Source organism: Syngnathus scovelli, chromosome 7 (assembly GCF_024217435.2).
Source record: "Syngnathus scovelli strain Florida chromosome 7, RoL_Ssco_1.2, whole genome shotgun sequence".
Classification (NCBI taxonomy): Eukaryota; Metazoa; Chordata; class Actinopteri; order Syngnathiformes; family Syngnathidae; genus Syngnathus; species Syngnathus scovelli.
Window position 1 is genome coordinate 2408386 of NC_090853.1, and position 14445 is coordinate 2422830.

Consider the following 14445-nt stretch of genomic DNA (forward strand, 5'->3'; position numbering starts at 1 on the left):
AATGTTTGTATTCTACTTTTGTCCTCAAGGTCATGCGCTAACCCAGGTGTCTTTTTATATGCTAACATAAACTTGATTTTCTGTAACAAAAAACTATATGATAAAACTTCAGAACTTTGAAATCAAATGCTCGGGATGCCCGCTTCCACCTGCGTCAGCGTTGACCTCCTCTTCAAAACAGGTCTTCCATCCTCCGACTCGTGCCGGCCCACCCGCCTCACGTGTTGGCCTCCGATCCCGTTTGGAATTCCTGATGAAGCCCGAGGCTGTTGACGATGAGGTAGAGCTGAAATCAAATATGGGCCGCGTCCAAACAAACAAGTGGCGGCCGGCCCCTGAACGGGATCAGATGGTCACAAGCGCATGAAATGAATACATATGCTAAGCCCGTTAGCATCTTTCTTATTTTACAACTCACACCCAGCTAATGACCTATTTAGTCGGTGCCGTGTCCCTGCGTTCTACTTCTGGGCGAGCTTGTCTTTCAGACGCACGAGTTTCTTGACACATCACATGACAATCTGTTATTAGCCCTAATTTTAATAATCTATAATGACAACCTAGTAAAGATTTTTTTTTTTATTCCCCTTTAAGAGACAGACCTTTCAACACAAACAATGCAGCAACAGATTATTTCAAAATAATCACAGGCATATATTCTTTATCCTCTGCCTCGTTTCATTTATTATACTGCCACCCGGTGGCCAAGACGTGCACACCGGAAGGAATAATCAAGATCCACTGTTATTTAATAATTTACAGTCTATTGAAGTGTTTTAATGAATGTTATTTTCCTTATTGATGGGTGGAATCGATAAACGGTATTCGCACACGGTATCGGCAAACAACATTCGCACAAGGCGATTTACTTTTACATGAGATATTTATTTTACACAGACGTTAACTGCTCTGGAGCAGTTTCTTAACCTTTATTGAACCAGTCGAAAATGCTCACAGCACAGCACGCCGCTAAACACAAATGTCACAAAAAAGCAGGAGTATTGAAATGATGATCTCGACTCAATTTACTCACAAATTGACTCCCTGTGAAATCTTCCTGAGAACATCACCAGTAGAGTTAATGTGTTCTTTAAGAGGGCGTTCACAGTTTGACTCGAGATTATTTTCGATTCCTACTGTTTCTTGTAGAAAAACGATTTCAAATGAATTCATTATCTCCAACGTCAACCATCATCATGGAGATTCCAAAGTTTTTTTTGTCCTCATTTCGGGCCGTGCTCTGGTGAACCCGTGTTTGCGCGCCGTTGCACTCAGAGACCTTTAAAGGCCCACGAGTCACAACGCACCGCCACTTTCAAGATGTGCCAAATAGAGCTGCCGTTATCTGATGGAGCTGAAACATCCACGCTCGTGGAAAGCGAACAGTGGCGTCACAAAACCTGTGAGAGTCAGACCGTAACCCGACGCGCCGGATTGAACACGGCCTGGAAGGTGAAGCCCTCATCAAAGGCGGTGCTGAGATTCAAACCTCAGTGAGCTGTGTGATTCCAAAAGCCAAAAATGTCAATTGGGTGAAAATAGTTGATAGGTTTTTCTTTAAGTTTTGAAAAAAAAAGTTGACATTTGATAACGGCATGTTCTTGTCGATTGCGGGCAAGTTTGTGAAATATTTTTTTAGAATGTCTGTCTTGTGTGTGTGTGTATTTGTGATTGGTCGCCTTTGACACAACCACTTGTGATGCGTTCAAGGGCATCTCAGAACTTGTCACAGCGTCAAAAAAAATAAATTGGAATTGTTTTACTGGTAATAAAATTGTGAAGGAGACAGATTCAGAAAGTATGGGGGGGGGGGGGGCCATGTCCCCTCTGTACCTCCTCTCAACTACGGCCCTGTTCACCCAATTTAGGAGTGTCACGTATGTGCGAGTCCCAAATTAATGTAGGGGGAAAAAAAAAAACCATGAACTCCACGTTGCAAATGTGCTGCCCACTACACGACTGTACTACCTGGTTTAAATTAATTTGTTTCTGCCAAATTTGGCATTTGGATTCACCCTTTTACTTGTTAGAAATGATGAAAAACAACAAAAATGAAAGAAGAGGTTGTTTTGGTCTCCTGCAACTAATCCAGGTGGAGCAGGGAAACTCAATAGTACGTCATTATTTATGAAAGCAACTCAATATTTTCTTCCTCCCCGAGTGTCCACGTGTATGGTGGGGTGTGACATTCATCTTTGACCTCAATAAAATTGAAAAGAAAAGGAATCTGCATGACTATAAAATATATTGCATTTTAATTGTCATTTGTGTGTTAGAGTTTTGTTAAAGCCCCGCAACTGAAAAAAATAAGACGTTTGACTTGAAGCGTTGAGCAGGACATATGGTTCTATGCTGCCTCCCTGTGGTCAGTAACTGTCACTGCACCACAAATGCACTTCCCACCCTGCGGGTCTGGGTTCAAAGGTCACAGCTCAGGCAGGTCATTACGGAATGTCAATTAGAATACATTGTTATGTTGGAATTATTAATTTATAGACAAATTCTACTATTTATAGTCACTAAGGAGAGTCTGTGTGTGTGAAATATTTTTTCTGCTGAAAGTATAACTAAAAAAATGTTAATCAGTAAACTGAACAACTAAAATTATTTGAAAACACAAAGCTAAAAATTCTGCAGATTAAGATGATTCAAAAACAACAGCCAATTTATAAGTGAGCAAAAATATCAGTTCTTTGTGTGAGAGCAGTTCAGAGAGCGTTTTAGAGCGTTTCATTGGTGGATGTGACTTGCGTGGATGAAAGCTTTTCAGTAATGAGTGGAATTTAAAAAAAAAAAATCAGTTTTATGAGTGCATTTCATTTGTGCGTATCACAGCATTTCATTTGTGTTTCTTCAGAGAGTGTTTTCTAATGTGTCTGGGAAGGGTAAATAAATAATACATGCGAGAACGCGTTAGTAGTATGTATGAAATATAATAGTGAATTATGTCCCTGACGGCTCCTCATAGCCCATATTAGCTGGCCTGAGGTCAGTTAGGTGCACCTGCGTCACATCAGTCTTTAAAAGCCCGGGCGCTGAGCCAGCGGATCCAGGGTCAGCGGGCGTCGTGCTAGCCTGACAAGTTCCGCCATTTCCCCTCACTCCGGGCCCGTTCTGCGTCCTTCTTCCTTCTCACCATTGCGCTACATCGGCGACGGCGGCACCGGGAGGCGGAGCGGCGCTAGGCAGGCAGATAAACTGCAGGAAGGCAGGCGGGGATCCGGTGAGCCACAGCGGGATGAAAGCGAGACTAAGAGCCGGGGCGGATGAATGCGAACACCGCAAGCCTTGAATGTGTGACGGGCAGCTAGCGGCGCAACGACACATTGTTAACGTTTGTTGTTGTTGTCGCTACATTCCGCCCTCCTTATTATAACAGCCGACTAGCTTAGCTCTGATTTCACACCAACCACCGCGGTGGGAGAGGCAAGGAGGAGTCCGGCCAGGTTTCGCAAAGCGGTGGACGGGTTATCCTCCCTCCGCTAGACCACATTGACGACAATAAACGCCGGCAAGTGTTTTTTTTCCCCTTCCCCAGAATTATTTTTTTGTGTTGGAACGAGTGAGCGAAGATGTCGGGGCAGAGCATTACGGACCGGATAACGGCAGCCCAGCACAGCGTAACGGGATCCGCCGTATCCAAAACCGTATGCAAGGCCACCACTCACGAAATAATGGGCCCGAAGAAGAAACATTTAGACTGTGAGTATACTTTATTGTCTTTTTTATTTTAAAAGTGTGTCGCTTCTTTGAAGCCGCCGCTGATGAGGTTATGGCGGCTGTTGGAACGACTAGGCCCGAAAGCCTGAGGCGCCGCTAACATGCTAAAAGCTATCGCAAGTCACGGAGAAGACATCAAATTAAACTACGTTTCCTCGAGCGTGTGAATTTTCAACTAATTTCAGAATTTGTGTTTGAAGCTGTTTGTTGTCGATTAATGACGTTTCTTCTTGTATTCCTTATTTTTGCTTTTAGTTAAAGGCAGAAGTAGTAATAGTAGTCGGAGATGCTAACAGTATAAAATGTATTAACCGGGCCCCCTATGACATCAGATGTATTTGTTGCCAGCAAAATTCACGCATTATCACCTACAGTCTGTAATTAATGGATACAAATTAAATGTTATCAATTATGATTTTTAGGGATGGGCTTGTAGATCCCGTTTTGTTTTATTGGCAGGTGGCACACCTGTTGTGCCGCTCAGGTGACTCGCCCGAGGTGTCACGAGTTAAAGCATCGGCCTGGTAGGCAACCAACGGCCCGAGGAACATTTTACTGCCAATCGCAAAATCAAGTCAAGAAAATGCCATCATAAATGTAAAACTTACACGGTATTGGGTGGCCCAGAAAGTTGAATTGTGACCGCTGGTTAGAGACCCAGCTTTTAAATACTTGAGATCCTAACTACCTACCCTAAGGAAACTCCAACCTGCAGAATCATTAATCTTGGAAGTCCTAATATGATATGAGAAATTTTAATTAATAGTATTTTCAGCACAGTATCACAACACCAAGAATTCTTGACTGTTGCAACCCTAAACATTCCATCAAGCCCTCATCCTGCAAGATTTTATTTAAATTGTTGCCATTTTGTAGTGTGTTGTAATGTGGAACCAAATATTGAGCCTTCACGACTTCTGTTTGATAAATATAATTGTGTGAATCTAAGAATGTTTTTCCTCAAAGCTTAGATCTTCTTTTTGGCCCACGCTGCAGTTAGTTTCTTCTCGTTCTATTTGGTGTGACCCTCAGTTACACTTTGCACTTTGATCCCATGCGCAACATGATTTATTCCCCCACAAGTTATCTTTGCATGTCACACTGACGCAAGGCAATTCCCTCCGGTATGAATCATCACGGCTGTCGCACGAGTCCGATTATATCCCACGAGAAGCCCCCCAAAAAGCCGGCTATTAGCTGTCACTTGACTGCCTCCTCCATATTCATCCTCCTCGCTCTTCTTCACGCAGTCACCCGTGCTAACTAGCATCCGCTTCTGGCGAAGGTTACCCTGCCCTATTTTGAGGAGTCAAATATAGGACGGCAAAAGAAGGGAGGCCCAATTACGTTGGCGTTCTGATCCGTGCTGTCGTCAGCCAAGTTTTTTTTTTTTTTTAACGATAAAGACCGTCGAAAATATTTCCATTTTAAAGCGGGTCAAGCAGCTTTGACTAGCGTCGCTCGGCCAGCTCTGCGGATGTTAAAAAAACGACATGAGCCCCGAGCGAGTGAGACAGCACATGTATGATTTACCAATCGCTGGCAGCGGCCGTCACTGAACAGAAAACTGAATGGAGTGCACCATGCGCTCATTACTATTAAAAAGAGGCCATGTTAGATGCCACGGATTGATCAGCCGTTGCCAAATTGAATCGAGAGAGTCCAAATCATGGCAACTTTGAACCTGGGGGCGCAAAACTCAGCTTGTCCCTCATGGCGCTCGCTCACTTGTGTTTATTCATAGCGCCAGCACGGCATTGCGATCACCCTATGGAATGTTCTTGACGTTTAAAAAAAATGGACGAGAATAGGACAAAATGGCATCTCGTTTGTTCCCGCGTCAGACCTGATCCACTGTACCAACGAGATGAACGTGAACATTCCCCAACTGGCCGACTCGCTGTTTGAGAGGACCACCAACACCAGCTGGGTGGTCGTGTTCAAGTCGCTCATCACCACGCACCACCTCATGGTGTATGGCAACGAGGTGAGCCGCACACACACACACGGCATGTCAGATAATCTCACCCAGGCGACTGATGTCAAGCAGATTACCATCGCATGTATGATTGGATTTAATACCTTTTAGTGATGTTTGCCTCTCCTTCACTCCCATTTCCAGCGTTTTGTGCAGTACCTGGCTTCGAGGAACACATTATTCAACCTCAGCAATTTCTTGGACAAAAGTGGCCTCCAAGGTAAGCTCTCCACCTCGCCCGCTGTCATATTTTTTTTTTTATAACACGTCTGATGCGCGTACCCGTTTCTTCATTCCAGGGTACGACATGTCCACGTTTATCCGGCGGTACAGTCGATACCTGAACGAGAAAGCCGTTTCGTACAGACAGGTTGCCTTTGACTTCACCAAAGTTAAGCGAGGGTAAGACACTGAAAATGAGGAAACAACGTGTACTTGTCTAGAACGGCGGCTACTAACTACTCGTGTCCGCTGATCCTCTCAGAGTGGACGGCGTCATGAGGACCATGAATACAGAGAAGCTGCTCAAGACCATCCCCATTATTCAGAACCAGATGGACGCCCTCCTCGATTTCAATGTGAGTTGGAGGTGAAACCTGCCGCAAAAAAAAAAAAGCCTCGTGTGCGAGAGTGCTGCGTCAATGGCCTCTCTCCGCTCAACGCCACAAAGAGAAACGTCAGGCGTGTTTACAAAAAATGTCTAATTTGCTTTGCCGCAGGTCAATGCCAACGAGCTGACTAATGGAGTCATCAATGCAGCCTTCATGCTCCTCTTCAAAGACTCCATCAGGCTCTTTGCTGCCTACAACGAAGGCATCATCAACCTGCTTGGTAAGAAAACACCGCCTCCTCCTCCTCCTCTTCTTCTCACACCAACATTTAAACTTTCCTCTTTGGTTTCTAAACAGAGAAATACTTTGACATGAAGAAAACCCAGTGCAAAGAAGGGCTGGACATCTACAAAAAGTTCCTCACCCGAATGACCCGGATATCAGAGTTCCTTAAAGTAGCTGAGGTACGTTAGTGGCTTACAGGATGCTTGGAGTGAGAAGTGGGGGGTGAAGAAAAACTAATTTGGCTTTCTATGTGCTCTTAACAGCAAGTGGGCATCGACCGAGGAGACATTCCAGACCTTTCCCAGGTAAGTTTGCAAGCTGGTCTCTCTCTCTCTTTCCCCTTTTTGGATCAATTAAAATCACCTACCGATATATATACACTCATGAGAAGCTCCATCCGCGATAAATACCATAATGTCAGACATTTTTCCCGGGTCTATGACAATGAATGAGGCAGCACACTGATCGGCTTCCTCTGAGCAAGATGGCCGCCATCGGCTATGCTCTCTTCTTTCTGCACTTTGCATGCCGTTATTTTTTTTTTTTTTTCACCCCCGCCACTCTTGAGCGCATGGTTCCACAGAAGTTGCTGTGCTCTCTTCTGTCCTTTTCTTCTGGCGCCTCAAGCTTTCCTTTTCTTCTTCTTGCACTACAGTAAATAAAGGTGTCAGGTCCACACAGAGGTTGCAGTCGAGTCACACTTGCACATTGACAGTAAAGGTTGCGCACATGCTTGGACTGTAGGTGCTGTGCCGTGCCGTGCCGTCGGCGCTTTATTTGCTCAAATGGATTCCTCCCCTGACTGTCACCACCTTTATATTCTGTATTCTCCCCTCCCTTATCTTTCCACTTTAGTTCACAGTCTGTGTAAGTACTCTCATTTCACTCTTCTTCTGTGTCTGTGACTTGCTTCGCCGATGTTGTCGTTTTTTTGCATGTCTTCGTGCCGTCTCCCACCACGTGGTTGTCTCAAACAGCCTAAGAAATAGGAAGGGGGGGGGGGGGGGGGTCTATGTGGTGTCTTTTTCCTCATAGTGAAGTGTCAAATCAGAGTAGCTCATTTGCTGCAAGATGGCTGCCCCTGTTGTGCTTAGTTGTGGTCCATTCCAACAATCTGCCGTAGGTTGTTGAACATGCTGCGGTATAGTGCGTCATCCCACACGCACACACGCACACACACACACACGTCGCTCTCATGCAGACTAAGTGTATGGCAGGAATGCCATCAGTGGTGGGCGACGATGAACTTTCAAGTCACAGAAAGTGAAATCCGATGGAGTGTTACTATGAAGGTTGACTCGAAACTAAATTTTTTAGGGTGATTATTATTTTTTTTTAATCAGTTGTTGCAGAATACAAACTAGTCACCGTTAGAAAATCTTAGCTATCTTTTTTTTTTTTTTTTTTCCTCCTTCTTGCGCTTGTTCTCATTAGAGTCGTTTAACTTTGGAGGAACTGTTATTAAGAAAAAAAAAAGGATGGTTTATATTCTGTCCTTGCTTGGTTGCCCACCACTGTCCTTCATGGTGTCGATGTTCGCACCACACGGTCATGCGGCGTGTGAGCAGAAAGCTGACAGTGTGTTTTCTCGCCGCGACAGGCTCCCAGCAGCCTCCTGGAAGCTCTGGAGCAGCACTTGGCCTCTTTAGAGGGCAAGAAGGTGAAAGACTCCACGGCAGCCAGCAGGTACGTTAATTGGCCCATCACGGGCTGTGACTGTGACTCCACGGGTCCCAGCGTGACTTGTGTCCGCCCCACAGAGCCAGCACTCTGTCCAACGCCGTGTCGTCGCTGGCGAGCACGGGAATGTCTTTCACCAAAGTGGATGAGCGGGAAAAGCAGGCGGCGCTGGAAGAGGAGCAGGCCCGGCTCAAGGCGCTGAAGGTGGTTCAACTGAGCCGACCTTAGCTCAAGAGTCGCGCTCTTGCTTTATTTTTGATGCGCGTCCTTCATCTTGCAGGAGCAAAGACTCAAGGAGCTCTCCAAGAGGCCCTCGTTCGCCACCACTGATACGTCGCCCATCTCCACCACGGGGGGAACTATTAACACGGCCCCGGCCATCGATCTCTTCTCCACACCGAGCTGTTCCAACGGGTACCTTACATTTAATTGTCTGACGCGGCAAGAACAGAAAATGCAATTAAAAATTTGCCTTTGCTGCATTATATATTGTGACAGTAGGGGGCAGCATATTTCATTTTCTTATATGTAATGACGACTCATCGTTCTGTAACGTGGTTCCAGCGCGGTGAAAATGGAGAGCGACCTGTTTGACCTTCAGTCCACGTTCCAGCCAGCCATGCAGTCGGCCTCGTCAGGGCTCCCCGTGGCGACGGCGTGGGCAGGTAGCGCGCCGCCGACGCACCTCTCGCTCGCCACCTGCGTCTTGTTTGGAGCTGCTCTGCATGCTCTTTTTTTGACGTCCACCAGTTCCTCGCCACTCGTTTTTGGTCTGTTTCATTTTCTCCTGTCTCTCTCTCTCTCTCTGCCTGCCTGTAGATCCTTTCACCTCCGCCGAAGCTGGAGACGACTCCATGCCAAACCTTAACCCTTTCCTCTCAAAACTCGTTGTCGATGCCTCTCACTTACCTGTCGTGTCTTCAGACGGTGTTAGCTTTTCCACTAGGACGTCTGCTCATGAAATGTTTGGTGGTAATGACTCTCATTTTGTTTCTCCGCTCATGTCGGCGTCGAAGCATGACGACGTAGTGTGCTTGTCCTCCATGCTGATGTCGTTTAAATGTTGTCAGTGTTGTTGTCTGTGAAGCTAAAATCGTTGCGTCCTCCTTTATAGAACCAAAATGATGCCCACCCCCTATTCAAAATGATACCGCCACCCCCCCCAAACCACCTAAATCCCATTTTAGATGAAGTTTGGTTGTGTGATGTTGCTGTAGAGCTTTTTTTAAGTTTGTTTTCTTTTTACCAACACTATGTTTGATTCCCCTAGATCGTTACAATCCTTTTACTGACACAAACGTGTCAGTTTCAAGCAATAACAAATGCACAGTGCGGCTAGAACACTCCATCTCAGGTACTGCAATGGCTCCGAGTCCTGTAAAACATTGGACCCTATAAAATACCCCAAAAGCTTTTGTTTCAATGTTCAGTCACCCCCTCCCTCCCGTTTATGATGGTAACATTCTCTAATATTTCACACTTTTGTGACTTTCAATTCCTTAACATGTTAGCTGCCTTTTTTTTTTCCTGCCTGCTTGTTTGGCTTGGTTCTGAAACGCTTTTTTTTTTTTTTCTTTTTTGCTCTGGTTCTTCTTCCTCTCCTTCTTCTTAATGCTTCCTGTGGCGTGTCAGACTCCTTCTGTGGCCCAGTGTCCATTGCCCAGCACCTCCCACACCAGGCTCCCTTCCCCACAGAGCCCTCTACTGTAGCAGGTCTATTCAGAGGTATTGAAGGCTTTCTCTGTGTGCGCGTGGATGTGCCAATCCCGCTCCGCCACTCGCTGACGACTCCCCGCGCTTGTCGAACCGCGTCCCGTTTGAGAGGTGTCGCTTGTCTAAGCTGCAGCTGCCTTCTTTTCATCTTCTTTAAGGATACTCCTCGCCTCAGCCCCCTCCCCAGCCACCTGCAGGTCTCCAAGTGGACTTTGAGTCTGTGTTTGGGGCCAAAGCCACGGGCAGCAACAGCCTCAATGCTGAAGGTTAGGATTTCATTTCAAGTCATCTTTTTATTTATTTTTTATTTTTTTATTCTCTTATGTTCCCTGCTTAATATGCACTTGGTAGAGTCCTGTTGCGATTCACACTTGAGATTTTTTTTATTAGTTTATTGTCACCTCAATGATACCTCATGCCGTTTTATGGCCATGTGCCGCCATCTTGTGATCACAAAATGTTACTACATTGAGAGGTTAGTCACTTATTTCACTTTATTTGCCATGTAATTTATACTTTTCATTAGAAGCATAACTCGTAAGTTGGCACCAGAATTTCATATGGTCAACAGTCATAACAAAATTTTATCAAAACATTATAGTCGAAACTTCTCTTGGCAAGTGAACCAATTCATAAATTTGACCCTCCGTGTCTTGTCAGATATCGCCGGAGGGATCCTGAAACCGACTCTTGCCGGCTCCAACCTGCCGTCCAATCAACAGCCAGAGAAGCTGGTGTCGGACGACCTTGACTCCTCCCTCGCCAACCTTGTCGGCAGTATGTATACATTTCTGAATTTATTCAACTGCATCGAATTTTTATATCGTTCCTGCCTGAAGCCTCTTGGATTTTCCCCTCAGACCTCGGCATCGGGAACGGCACCATGAAGAAGTAAGTGGCGTACGGTCGCTCGGCGTCCTCCCAGCACTGCGGTCGAAACGCTTAACTGAAGCCGCCTTAATCCACAGTGACATGCACTGGAGTCAGCCCGGCGAGAAGAGGCTGACAGGCGGCACCAACTGGCAACCTAAAGCGGCACCGACGACGACCTGGAACCCCGTCTCCATGGTGATTTACATCTACGTCGGGGGTGGGGGGCATTCGGTCTGTACAGCGTGCGGCCCAGTCGACAGTCAGTGTCAAAATGGCTGCCCCCCTGACATGGGATGAAAATGGGTGGACTTTCCACAAATGCAATATTAATCAGAATACTTTTATTAGACTCGTGATGGCGCATAGAACATAGTAAGATTTTTTTTATTTTACTTGTCCTTTAAAATAGAAAAAAAAAAATCTCTAGCAGCCTTGAACAACTTTTTATGTTCCCACAGCCGCCGTCCATCATGGCCTTCCCTGCCACCACACCCACAGGCATGATGGGCTATGGCATGGTGAGTACTGCAAGTGTAGCGACCATGTTACAAGTTAAATTTGTTTCATGCTCAGTTAGAAATTGAATATGTGCGCACATTGGCCGCTAGAGGGCAGCAAATTGCATGCGCAAGCTTTTTACAGCTGCTCAGTAGGTATAAGTAATTCGGTTGTTATTCAGAGGATAAGGACTACATGCCTGAGGGTTTATTTAATAATTACACAATCGGCCAAACTGCTCCTCGTAAAGTTCACTTCCAGCATCGAGTGCTCCTATCTTAAATTTTTGCTCCCAAATCAGCCAAGAATAGTTTTTTTTCCCCGGACCAGTACTTTGATTGCAACGTTTGACAAATAATCCTCCATTTTTCTTTTTAGCCCCCACAAATGGGCTCCATGGGCATGATGAATCCGCCCACCATGATGTACGGGCAGCCAGTGATGAGGCCGCCTAACCCTTTTGGCTCCGTGTCCAGCACTCAGGTGGGTGCACCACGCCTCCCTGCTTCTGCCAGGTGTTCGTGTTGGTGTGCGAGATCATCGTGCTGTCATATTCCCAAATTAGCGCAAACGCCGATGATGTCGGGTTTGAACGAGCTTCGGCTCTGCTCTCAAACCGCATCATCTCCTTGTTCGTTTTTTTTTTTTCCTCCAATTGTTCTCCTCCATCTATCCAACACATTCGATTTGACATTGCCGCTTGTCCGAACTAATCTCATCCCCCCTCTTCCCCCGTCTTCCGCGCTGACTCTCTGACTTCTCCTCTGGCCCCCCTACTTCTTTGTGTGTGTGTGTGTGTGTGTCCTCCTATGAATAGCCCTCGGCGGCCTCTAGCCCTTCCAGCCAGAGTCCTCTCCGAGCCCCCGGACAGGACCCGTTTGCACACCTCTCTCTCAAGGATTTCTTGTAGAGCGTCTCCTTAGGTACAGCATGCCCCCTTCTGCTGGCGGCCGCATCCCATATGTGGCCTGTGCTCAACATCCGTGTGTGGCTGCTTATCCTCTCGCTCTCTCTTTTTCTCTCACACGTTGTCTGTCGTCTTCATGTTTTTGTCTTCATCTGACTTAGATGCCACATGCTTTTAAGTCTTTGCTTGATCTTGCTTTGCTCCTCTCACTGTCTTGGCTGTAATGAGCCTCACGCCGCCTATTTTATCCTGCCACTCATCGCATACTGCTAAGAACTGATTTATTTTTTTGTTTATTTAATTGAATTTAACCAGCTGACTGTTCTCTGTGCCCCGCCCACGAGATATTTTTCCACAGCAAGCTTTGCATGATATCACTTAAGGGACAAGTGTAAGGGACATTGAGCTACCATGTTTGAGGTGCTAACTAGAACTTAAGCAGTAGTGGAAATTGGATGGATGGAAACTGAAAACCTTTTTTTTTTTAATCTATGTATCATTAATGCAGCTCATCGAATATATGCTGCCGAGTGTGTGGCGGGGCTTATCCAACAGCAGCACCGAGATGACGTGACCTCGTACATTCGCCTAATTTGTGTCCTTCTCCCTTGCAGACGCAGTTCATGTAACTTTGAAGAGCTCGTCTATCGGAAAGATGAAGCACTTAGCAGCAAAAAGCTTGGTCCTCGTCCAGGTCTCCGGAGAGACATTCACGTACCCTCCCCTCCTCCACCACTTTCCTCTCTTACACCCCCCCCAACCCACACACACACACACGCTACTCACTAAAAATATCAAACATGTTGCGATTGGTTTTCTGTAACCATGGTAACAAAAAAGGATTCCCTCTCTATTTTACAGTGTCATCTGTAAGGGTAACGTTCTGGCTGCTGACAAACTTTGATGTTATGTATTTGGTTAAGAAAAAAAAGACACTAAAAAAAAATGTAAACTGCGGTCGGGTGTTGAGCGAACGGGGGGAGGGGGATTAGTTGCCGGTTGATGGGGACCTTCCCCTTTTTTTTTTCCCCCTTTCCTCCCCCTCGGCGCCACAGTCCATCACACGTCACGGTGTAGTGATGCTAACGACGTTTACACCCGTTTAGTTTGTGTCTTTTTTACCGTGTTTACAGTAGACATTCCCTGTGTCGTTTGTATTTATTTATGATTATCGGTCGAAGGAGCTCGAGCGGGGGGGGGTTTATTGTAAAATCAACAGCGCATAATAATGAGCATTGAACACCCGTGGGAGTGCTTGAACATTAAAACTATCGTCAAGAGGTAGAGTGACAAATAGCTATTATATAAATGACACCTATTAAGCCGAATGATAGAGCACTAAATATTGATTTTTGTTATTTTTTTTTTTTTTTTACTATTGCTAGATGAAAATTAAAAAAGAAAAATGTCAAAAAAAAAAAATTAAATCACAGCCGCCACTGTGCTGAGAGTGCAGAGGTTTCTGCAAAAGCAGGGGTGGGGCACCAATGCGGCCCACCATCCAATCCGAAACACATTCTCGTAATATATAATGAATATTGAAAAGGAAAAAAAAAGAAGTTTGATCATGTTTTTGTAAAATTAGTACGGCCCCTTGGGGGACTTGATACGAAAAGGGTGGCCCACCCCTGCGCTAAGGAGTACATAGTGCATTCTGTGCCTATATCGAGGTCTTTGTTTGTAACTTGGGTAACACTTCACGCACCATCTCGGCGGCGGCGGCGGGCTCCATTTTGCTTTAATAGCTTGGCACGCCATCGACTCGGCGAGCACGCTCGAGGCTGCCTTTACTCTCTGAATGTGAAGAGTTGTCTTCATGTTGCACACATCTTTCCACGCAGACACCCACCCGCCGTCCCGCTCGAGCGCCACGTGAATCGGACGGGAGATCAACACGATCGCTCGGTCGGCGGGTGGGCGAGCGTCGGTGGAGGACGAGGGACGAGCGCTGTTGATCGGCGCTCAGTGTAAATAGGATAATTAAGACAAAACAAGTGACTGTTCTTTGATTGCTAAAATGAAAGATGTATGAAATGTGAACATGATTCAAATCCAATTTGACTCCACCTATTAAGTCTTGATTCAGGATGATCCTCTCTGCAGATCTCTTCTGTCATTAGAACCTGTAGCAGGCGACCACTCAAATATTGTTTTTTCTTTTTCAAATAAAGAGCAGCTTCCACAAAAAAAAAAAGCCTATCGTCTCTTTATCTCATATTTTCTTTTTTTCCTCTTCCGTG

The 14445-nt window shown here is 45.8% G+C and overlaps 1 protein-coding gene across 7 annotated transcripts; it reads left to right on the forward strand.

The window, feature by feature from the left end:
- Positions 1 to 3021: 3021 nt before the first annotated feature.
- Positions 3022 to 13650, forward strand: picalmb (phosphatidylinositol binding clathrin assembly protein b). 7 transcript variants are annotated; one of them, XM_049724805.2, is made up of 24 exons: positions 3022 to 3221; positions 3560 to 3702; positions 5565 to 5707; positions 5843 to 5918; positions 5998 to 6100; positions 6183 to 6276; positions 6418 to 6529; positions 6607 to 6713; positions 6798 to 6839; positions 8135 to 8220; positions 8295 to 8418; positions 8495 to 8628; positions 8779 to 8879; positions 9034 to 9186; positions 9485 to 9568; positions 9847 to 9939; positions 10086 to 10193; positions 10588 to 10704; positions 10788 to 10818; positions 10896 to 10995; positions 11259 to 11318; positions 11677 to 11781; positions 12116 to 12221; positions 12820 to 13650. In XM_049724805.2, exons 2-23 carry the CDS (start codon positions 3573 to 3575, stop codon positions 12206 to 12208), a joined length of 2196 nt encoding a protein of 731 aa, XP_049580762.1. In that variant the 5' UTR covers positions 3022 to 3221; positions 3560 to 3572; the 3' UTR covers positions 12209 to 12221; positions 12820 to 13650. The 7 variants fall into 7 exon arrangements, with proteins under 7 accessions (XP_049580762.1, XP_049580761.1, XP_049580763.1 ...); XM_049724804.2 differs by having other exon boundaries at positions 3023 to 3702; XM_049724806.2 differs by lacking the exon at positions 12116 to 12221 and having other exon boundaries at positions 3024 to 3702.
- The last annotated feature ends 795 nt before the right edge of the window (positions 13651 to 14445 follow it).